Source organism: Camellia sinensis, chromosome 5, assembly GCF_055761805.1.
Source record: "Camellia sinensis isolate YWXY chromosome 5, ASM5576180v1, whole genome shotgun sequence".
NCBI lineage: Eukaryota > Viridiplantae > Streptophyta > Magnoliopsida > Ericales > Theaceae > Camellia > Camellia sinensis.
In genome coordinates this window covers 172,063,393-172,073,299 of record NC_138965.1, presented here as the reverse complement: position 1 = coordinate 172,073,299, position 9,907 = coordinate 172,063,393, and the positions used below count along the sequence as shown (strand labels likewise).

Sequence of the window (9,907 nt, the reverse complement as noted above, 5' to 3'; positions counted from 1 at the left end):
CTTCCACCGATACTTCGACACCATCACCCCCACAGAGGTATGCTTTACTTTCAGTTCGTTTAGCTTCGCTTTCCCATTGCATGTTTCAATAACAGTAGATAACAAACTGTCTGTTACTTTCAGATCACATGGCGGCCATGGGCTTCCTTGCCGTCGGCGATGCGGGGTCGGTTCCCTGGTGCTGAGGAGACCTCGCGTTTCCGGATTCTGCTAGAGGGCCCGGTCTGTCGGGCTTGGTACCTGGGGGAGCGTTTTCTACGCCAGACCCGCGGGTTACCTGAGCAGATAGTCCTGGCTCACCCTCCTGCAGAGATGAGGGAGACCGAGGGGCTGACCCCTGAGCAGCTGGATGATTACTCCATCGGCTGGGAGGAGGCCGGCTTTCGAGGCACCGACGACTATCAGGAGTACGTGCGGACGTACCTGATGCGACCTTTGAGCGGTCGTCGAGCAGAGGGGGCCAGGCCTGTAGCATCGGCGGCTGGGGCCGAAGCAGGAGCAGGGGCTGGATCTTCGAGGAGGGCCCGAGTCCGTGGCAGGGGCGGAGCGCGGGGAGGACGAGGAGCTGGCTGGCCTGCCCTGCCTGCTGTACTGACTTTCCAGGGGCAGGGTGGGGCGACCTATCAGATCCCCTTCGCCCCTCCACCAGCTGGGCATGAGTTCACTGACATCCCCGACCTTCCGCCGGTATGTATCACTGCACTTCGTACAGTTATCTCACTTCAGTTTACTGATATTCCACAGAATACTAATGCATCTGATACCTTTGCAGGCTTCTCCTGAGTACACCCGTCAGTCGTTGGCGATGAATGCCTCGATGATGGGGATGCTCCAGCGGACATTTGACCTTCTGGCTGTCTACAGCATACCGGTATGTCCTTCTGACACTGGCCTCAAACCATTCATACACTGCTTCGCATAATCTGATTCACGGCACAACACCTGATACACTGATCTCACTGTATCTGAGCACTGCATACACTGCATTCTGCACTAAACTCTGTACTGACAAACTGCTCACGGCATTCATACACTGTATCCATACACTGCATTCTGCACTGATAAACTGTCTACAGTATACTGATGCATTTCACTTTTTGTGTGCTTTTTCAGCCTCCCTTCCAGATTCCCATGGCAGGAGGTGCTCCAGCCAGACCTTCTGTCCCTGCCCGGGGGAGAGATGAGGAGGGCAGGATATTTCCCCGCACTAGGGGTGGGCGTACTCACGTCGGGAGCAGCTCGCGGGCTCCAGTCCCGGACGATGACGACGACGAGGAGTCAGAGGCGGAGGCAGGGTCGTCGGAGGAGGAGACCGCAGACGGTTCTAGCTCGGGCTCTGATGACGACGCTGTTGATGCTCCTGGACCTTCGTCCAGGAAGAGGGCCAGGACGGACTGACGGCCCTTCGGAGTGCTTGACATGGATGCAGATTTTTGCTATCTTCTTCTTTTTTGTACTTTTGTTTTTGTTGGTAGATAGATTACCTTGTACTGCCGCAGACAGATTTTTGTTTCCAAAACTTGTACATTTGAAAAGATAATGAAATGAAACGGACTTTTTATCTGAAAAAGTGTTTATATTTACACATTTCATGCATTGCATCGCATCTCATCATGTTACACCTCAATGTAAATGGAATTGATTGGTTGTCTGAAAATTGAACACTTGCACTGTAATAATCAGATAACTTAAACAGCTAACAACCGAAACAACCCAAGCAACCCACTGCCTGATTCTTAGACACACAGCCCTTACTCTGTTGGGGATTGATCTGCATACAGCCCAAAACACAGCATTCAGTTCATTCTGCACACTGCAATTCTCAAACAAGACAGCCCAATCTAATCAGGACGGACCTCAAAGATGGAACCGGTTGGAGTCGGAACACGTTCCAATGTAGAGAATGGCACAGCATTCTGAGCATAAGCGATTTTTGAAATCGAATGAGGGTTTTTCAAACCGGGATATCGAGCCTACCACTGAACAGAGCGGAAAGGACTCAAATATAGGTACACGACCTAAACACAACGAGACACGCTCGGGAAAGACTAAAAACAAAAGACGAGACCGTCAAATGAAAGAGACACGACACACAGACGCGTAACCAAAGATGGGGGACCTCGGACCACGAGGAGCCAGTTCAATCTGGGTATTGTTTCCCACCCCTTCTTATTTGTGATTCTCACATCACTCAATTCTCAAGCTCGGATTTTCTCTCGAAACCCTTTTCCTCGCTTTTCTCTCAACTTACACCTCTCTATTCTTCATTCTCTCATTTTTCATCCCTCCCCGGGGTGATTGATGGATAAATGGAAAGGTGCGGGTTTATGCTCGACACCGTTAGCTCACGGCTATTCTTTGGGCAGGCAGAGTGCTCTTCTGGCAAGTACGTCGATGACGGGGGAGAGACAGAACGCCTGGCTCAACTGTGCCCCTAGTTCATCATTTTAACCATTTTTTCCGTTTTTGCTTTCTACTAAAACGGTTTTGATCGAAATGAGAGTCGGATTAACGTACTTGTTCGACTTTTGTTTTGAAAAGCATGCAAGTCAGGCAGCAAGCACTGAAAATTTTCCTTTTAGGTCCAAGACAATGGTCCGGTTTTGGAAAATGAAATAGTTTTCGAGAAAATAGTCAACCTCAGTAAAAATTTTCAAAAACTATTTTTTAAACAGCTGATGCTCAACAAGCATGGAACTTACTCTTCGAGATGCGCGACCTCGGATCGGAGGCAATGGAAAATTGCCCCTTGTTTGGGATGGTGCCGCAGCAATTCACAGACAGTCTTCATTGGCGGTGGTCGAGCTCTTAGACACAGCGATGACGAAGACGGTCACAACACATATATGGACACAGTCACCTTGAAGGGTGTTGGCCACTGGACTTTGGAACGAAATTGAAACCATTGCATGGACTGAGACGCTTATGAAAGCGTTGGGGGCTGGACTTCATGATGAAGTTGCCTACGTATCCCAAACATGGGAATCAAGCCTTACGTAGTTCCGGTTAAGGTCCACTCGGGTATTTTAACCTTCACTTTGTTTGGCTCTTATTTTTGCCAAGGCGCCCAATGCGGGTTTTCGACCTTGCGAGCTTCTTTTCATTTTCTATTTCTTCTTCATTTCTTTTGCATTTTTCTTTTTCTTTTCTTTTTGGTATCTTTTGTCTTTTCTTTTCTTTTCTTCTTTTTTGTATTTTTCTCTTGCTCTAACTTTTGCCTGGGTCGCCCTTCTGGGTTTTCGACCCAGCGAGCCTCTCAAAGGGTAAAAGTGTAGCAAGTCCATGCCAAATGGTTCCTGAACTGGAAGCCTCTCCGTGTCTAAGAGAACGGCTGTTGCACTGATTTGCGGAGAACCCATCAGGGTTACTCTACGAGCTTCTTCCGGCGAGATCTACTCCTTCTGATTCGGCCTTGATGCTTCTTGATCGAAGGCTACCTCAAAACTGGCCACACGGGCCTTTCATGGCGTTTGTCCGTTGAACTTTTTGAACAGTCTGAATGGGTTCAAAGTCGGAACGGGTTGAATCTTAAGGCTGAGAGCGATCCTAAGCTGCGCGATCTCAAGAACGATTCCACACAGGTCTTCACAAGGTCGCGTAAAATATTTGTTTTTGAAAGTTTTTAAGAAAGCGACGAATCGCTCGTGCCGAAGATAGTGTGGAACCAATCTGGATCAGGCCAGGGTCCTTCTCAGTACTCACGCCGACAAGCATGATTTCATTCATAAAAAGGCTTAGCACGCCTCTCTTTCTCTCAAAATGATCAAAATTTTACAAAACCCAAGGAATTCCTTCCTCTTCGTTTTCATCACCGCAGTGTTCAAAAAGTTTTTTTTTGAAAACTTAGGTTAATGCTATGAGTTTGGCGCGCAGGAGAGCAGGCGAGATGTACTGTCAGCCCAATCAAATTCTCTGGTCCTTATGCTGAAAGCAAGCATGAAGTTGAGATAGCAACAGCTATTTCAATCGGCTCTGTTGGTGTAACTGGCCCCTCGGCAGGAACAGACTCAAAACAAAAACAGATAATAATAAAACAAGACGGTGTTCGGGACAACAACCCCTGAATCACCGGGTATTATATACAACGGGGACTGACTCGATACAACAAGACAGACCCTTAAGCAAAAAAAGACTGACTCAAGACAAAGAGACAGACTCAAAACAAAAGATCGACTCGATATCCAAGCCAGAATTTACAAAACTCGGTTTCACCGATGCTCAAAAATGCGTGCCAAACGCTTCATCAAAAAAAAAAACAAATGTTGCCCGCAGGCGGTTCACTTTACATACTCGCAGTATCTGAGCCCTCGAAATCCAACAACTGAGTGGTGACGAGCTTGCCTGAGGTAGGTGGTAGGATAACCTTATTATCAATCAAATCCTGCACTTCATGGCGAAGGCGGGAACATCCATCGGTGCTGTGACCGGACTGTTGATGGTACGCGCAGTACAAGGTAGCATCATGGGTGGCGGGGAGATTCTTCGGGAGCGGTCGGGGCTCCAAAGGCTTAAGATGCCCATTCTTCGCCAATATCAACAATGCCCTAGACAAAGGCATGTGGAGGTCGTGAAAGACTCTGCGCCCTCGAGGTAGGTACTTTGCAGTTTGAGGATTCTTGCCAGACGCGCTGGCGAAAGGATCAGCTGGCGCTGCCTTGGCTTTTTGAACCTTTCCCGGTGCAGGGTTGGGAACAACAGGAACTGTTTGGGCATGACGGGGCCCATCCCGGTTTTCTGCCTGGCTTGAACTGCCTTTGGTTGGAGCGGGGAAAGCATCATCTATAGCTTTGGTCACTATTGCGGATGTTTGTTGCTTGTTCATCCCTCTGGCCTTCAGAGCCTCGACTGCCCACAGCAGTTGTTCAATAGGGTCGGCATCTACCTTTGCCTTGTCCTTTCCTTTGGCCTCAGCCTGATCGAGGGTCGGGGTTAGTGCTGACATATCGTGGCTATAGCCAGAAGCCATCTCTGGCTGGCTGAGCTCTATCACAATCCGCCCCAGTAGCGGGGGCTCCTGTGGTACAAAATTCCCGGCATACGGTGCCGCTGGTGGTGAAGCCGACATTCCATAGGCGAGGTCTGCCACAGACCTTTGGAGATCGCCTATCATCCCCATCAATTCGAAGGTGGTGGGCTCACGAGCCTGGTATAACTGGGGAGCCCAAACCGGGTGCACAACGGGCGACCTGGGCGGATATGACATACTGATGCTGGCTTCATTCTGCGGAGTGGTTCCCTGCTCCGGTGCGGCTGTCATAACCACAATTTCTTCTGAACTTTGTGTCGCCATAAATCTTGCCTCAGCAAAGGGGAGACACTGGCTGTTCTGTATCAACTCTGCAACTCTCTGGACTGAAAGAAAAACAGACAGCACTTCAGCCCAAACTGATCAAACACGGGTGTAGCCGAACAACTGTTCCCTACTGCTGATCACTGTTCCCAGATTTCTGTTCCCCAAAATACTGAATCTGATACCCGCGGATAACTGATTCTCAAATTCTGATACCAATGCCCTTAGGCCTGATGCCCCAAACTTGCAAACTGGTATGTACATTCCTGTAGAGATACACTCTAAAAGCACATAGCAAGTAAGAGAAAGCCAAAACACCCCTATGTTGGGGTAGGGTTTCCCTGTCCTATTTTGTCAGGAGCTAGGGTTTCACTACGCACGCAGCGGTTTCAAACAACCTATCGGGTAAGCAACCTGTCCTAGCTTGGAAGGGTCACTATGGATCCGAACATGCACTAGGTCGAATGGTCAAAAAGGGTGCCCCGGTAAAACCGGGGTTTGTGTTCCCATACTGTCAGAGCCCATAGCCGGTCAGCCTTATGGACATCCCTTGACAAGGCAAGCCTCCGGCAAACCGTTCAGGAATGGCAGATGGCAAACACTGTGTTCCTAGGCGCACCAATGCACATGCAATGCAAAGAGACACATAAATGAAATCAAAATAGGATATCACGAGTTTGAGTCAAGCTCTCTAATTATCCCCAGCAGAGTCGCCAGAAACTGTAACAGCGCCCGGGGAGGGGCCTCGTGCTACAGTTCGGACTCTCGATTTGTGTCACGGTTCTTAATCTGAACCAAAGAGTCCAAATCTGGCAAATCGTTTTGAGAAACAGATTTTTGAAAAAGTAGTGCCAAACATGGACTGCTTTGCCAGATACAGAGTCGCCACCTAAATATTTTTTTTTTTGGGAGAATTTAGGAAACCCTGACTCGGTGCCGAAGGCCACATGTCCGTCATCACCGGAGTTGTCTCGGCTCGGGAGCTTGGGTACGATCGGGGAAGGTCAGCTATGAGCACCCCCTTTCGCCCGGTCCGAAGACCGGCCTCTACTAACCGTGATATCTGATTTTGAAAACTTTATGTGTTCTTATTCCGGTTATTAGCCTAGAATTACTATGTTATGCGCGCAGCAAACAAGTATAGACCAAATCACCCAAATTGGAACAAAACATTTCATGTTTGTTTTTGAAAATGGTTTGCTACTCGTAAGTAGGCTAAAATGCAGGTTTTGCCACCTTCAAGTGGGCTTAAAAAATCGCAGTTTTAACGCATTATCCCAATTTAAGCAATTTGACCTCCACCCACAGGCATTCAAGCAGTTTATCTCACATAAGCAGCTAGCCACATGTTAAGCATGCTGTTATGGCAACATTCACACTCATGCGATATGCTAAAGCGGAAATACTTACATAGTACTCCGCGCCAAAACAAAGAACTTGTTAGTAATCATGCATGATCCAAGTCCATGTGAAGTGACTAATGCATCGCATACAAAATGTCGCTAAGATAGGCTCGGCTATCCTAAACATGTCATGTGAAAATGCACAATTATCACGTATTCAGTTTGAAAATTGAAGTATTGATGCAATTAGCGTGATGTACCGAGCCTAATGCATGTAATACAAATGCATGGATGCACACATGCATAGCATAAGGTATGCTAAATTAGACGTGACCTAATACTAACCATCAAAGCAGGTAAGTAAAAGGGAAGAAAGAAGTGGGGATTGGAAGACATTCACACACCCACACACACTTATTACAAGTTTGCCCTCGCTCGGAGGGACCAAATAAATATTACAAATTAATTAACTACGCAAGCTAATTAAATATTACAAATTAATTAATTAATTAACAAATTAAATTAAATTAATTAAAGCAGGAAAGCGTCTCGGGAAACGCGCCACCATGCGCAAGCTGCCTCTGTTTTCCTCCATTTCCTCCTCTGGAGGTTGTCAAAACCTCAGGACTACATCCTTGGACAGAGGGGATCACCACCGGCTAGATGAAACTTCCACCGGCAGTGTGGTATGGCCATCGGCACAAAATAGGGCCTGTCGGCAGAGAAAAATGTGCCGGTCGGCACATTACACTGCCGGTCGGCAGAGTATTTCTGCAGAACCTGCAACTCACAGCGACAAAGGGCAAAACAAGGCATGGCAGCATATTTCAAGGCATGTATGCACCAACCATGTCTCTTATCATTGTAATGACTCAAAGGGACATGTGCCTCGATTCTCGGACCACCAATCACGCATTTCCATGCATGATGGCCCAAAGAACCAAGTATGCAACTTTGGTTTCAAATGCATGCAAACCAATCAAACAAATTAGGCCCAATTCCTATCACCAATTCAAGGAACAAGGCATGCATGCAAAATGCAATGCAACCTAGGCATACAAGCTAGGAATGCAACATGACATGGCAAGGCACTTATGCAATCATGCAAGCATACATAGAGCAATGCAAATGGATGGCAAGATGGACTTATACATGAATTAGGTGGCTCTAAAATAGGCCTAAAACAGTAGCCATAGTGCTGTGAAATGAAGGCTAGATGGCATGCACACACACATGCACATGAGAGCCACCACTTAAGCACAAATCAAACAACATTCAAGCACACTTGAAAGGAGGAAACATGGACAATTAGCATGCAACATGAGCCCTAAAATCATGCTATAAAATGATGCCAAATCAAGTTATAAATCAAGTCAAGCATGCGACAAATGGCCTAAGTGTTCAAAGTAAACCAAAGTGGCATTGAGCATACTTAACAAGACCAAACAAGGCATGCATTAAGCAACCAAAAACAGGGGTTTAGCATGTTAAAACAAAGCTAAAGGACTACTTAGATGGCATCTAAGTGGCCCAAATACAAAGGCATACACCATGGCCAAAACATGGAGCATTGCAACACATGCTTTCAAAGCATTAAAGAGGCATGCGAGGCAATCAAACGAGCATGGAAATGGGACTGAAATAGCATGCAAGATGATCCCAATTCATCAAATTCATGCAAAGATGGCATGCTACACATGTACATACTCAAGGCCAACAAGCCTAAATGCAAAGGAGCCTTATAATGCATGCTAAAATCGACCCAAACGACTATGGACAGATCTAAAACATGGCAAAATAAGCATATAACCTTCACAAATACAAGCCTAAAACATGCTCCAACAAAGGCTAACAACCTAGACATGTTAAGGCACAAATATGGCATTACAAGGCAACTATGCTAAACATGCATAAGGTTCCAAAACCAACTTGAAATCATGTTATATCATGGATATATAAGCATGAAAAACAAACCAAATATGCTCAACACACACTCAAGCATAGGCTTCTTTAAGAGGCCAAAATGTGCCCTTTTCAAGGACAACAAGGAGAGGGGGTGGCCCTCTCCTTCTTGGGACTTCAAAGCATCATCTTTACCACTGAAATCCCTCAAGATTTCAGTGGTGAAGAGACCTCAACACCAAAATCCCGGAGCTAGCACAAAATGGCTCAAAATGAGGCCTTTTGGGGCTTAAGGGTGGTCAACACCCCTCAAACAACAAAACACTCTTAATAAACAATAAAGAGGGCTTAAAAATAGAACTTTTTTATGTTATACAATAATCACAAAAACAGCTCTAAGATAGGTATAAAATTGATGCAAGAATGGGGAATAAAGGTGTAAGTTTCTTACCCTTGTAGTCCTCTTCAACAAGGATGCTCCAATGGCCTCCTTTGGCTCCAAATCAGTCAAGAAGCTCAAGAACAACCCCTTAGAACTCTAATCTTAAGAGGAAGGTGAAACACTAGGTGTTTGTGTGCAATAGTAAGGCACAAAACACCTAGTGTGCAAAATGGGAGGGAAAGAGAGATAGATTGAGTGTATCTAACCCTAACCCTAGAAAACCAGAGCTCTCCTCTGTCTTTTCTCTCTCAAAAATGTCTAAGCCTCTCTTCCTAAGCCTTAGAGAGAGCCCTCTCTATAAGCCTCTTGTAAAGCTTATTCAACAAGCTTTGCAAGAGGGAGATCCCTCCATACACGTGTATGGAGGGGAGAAAAAGTTATACAGCTGTCCTAAAATATCTGCAAAAGCAGATGAACAGCAATCGGCCGGCAAAAAATGCCATCTTGGCCAAACAAAGTGCCGACCGGCACAAAAAAGTGCTGACCGGCAACAAATAGTGCCGACCGGCAAACTATTTTGCCGGTGGCAGCAAAAACCAGCCGGTGGCCTCTAGCCACTGCCGGTGATGGGTGGGGATGGTCTACAAGCCCTACCCTGCCCTTCCAAGGCAAAACACAAGTGTTCGGTGCAAAACCGGACACTGAACGGTCAAGTTCGGAGATTCTGAGGTAGGGCGCGAGAGCCAAAACCTCCGGGAACTCCAAACAAACACAAACAAGGATAATCACCGAGTGTTCAAGCGGTGACGTCCGAGTCTTGAGGACGGTCAAAAATGGGGTGTCTACACCTGTCAAGTACCTCCACATAAGTAGGTAACTTTAGGACACCCACTCGGTCAAATATTTCTTGGTCCAGCCCTCTATCAAACTTCCGTGCTTTCTTGTAATCAGTATCCACCATATGTGGAGCAAAACGTGCCAACTCAGTGA

The 9,907-nt window shown here is 46.6% G+C and overlaps 1 protein-coding gene across 1 annotated transcript; it reads left to right on the top strand.

Annotated features, from left to right (window-relative positions):
• Positions 1-426: 426 nt before the first annotated feature.
• On the top strand, positions 427-1,398 carry LOC145791869 (uncharacterized). Its single transcript, XM_082872326.1, has 3 exons — positions 427-687; positions 773-871; positions 1,114-1,398. Exons 1-3 carry the CDS (start codon positions 427-429, stop codon positions 1,396-1,398), a joined length of 645 nt encoding a protein of 214 aa, XP_082728452.1.
• Positions 1,399-9,907: the final 8,509 nt, after the last annotated feature.

Bases quoted from the DNA above. Each gene is read 5' to 3' on its own strand.
- LOC145791869 (XM_082872326.1), top strand. From the start codon at position 427: ATGCGACCTTTGAGCGGTCGTCGAGCAGAGGGGGCCAGGCCTGTAGCA. The intron at 688-772 runs GTATGTATCACT...ATACCTTTGCAG, and splicing joins ACATCCCCGACCTTCCGCCG to GCTTCTCCTGAGTACACCCG. The intron at 872-1,113 runs GTATGTCCTTCT...GTGCTTTTTCAG, and splicing joins TGGCTGTCTACAGCATACCG to CCTCCCTTCCAGATTCCCAT.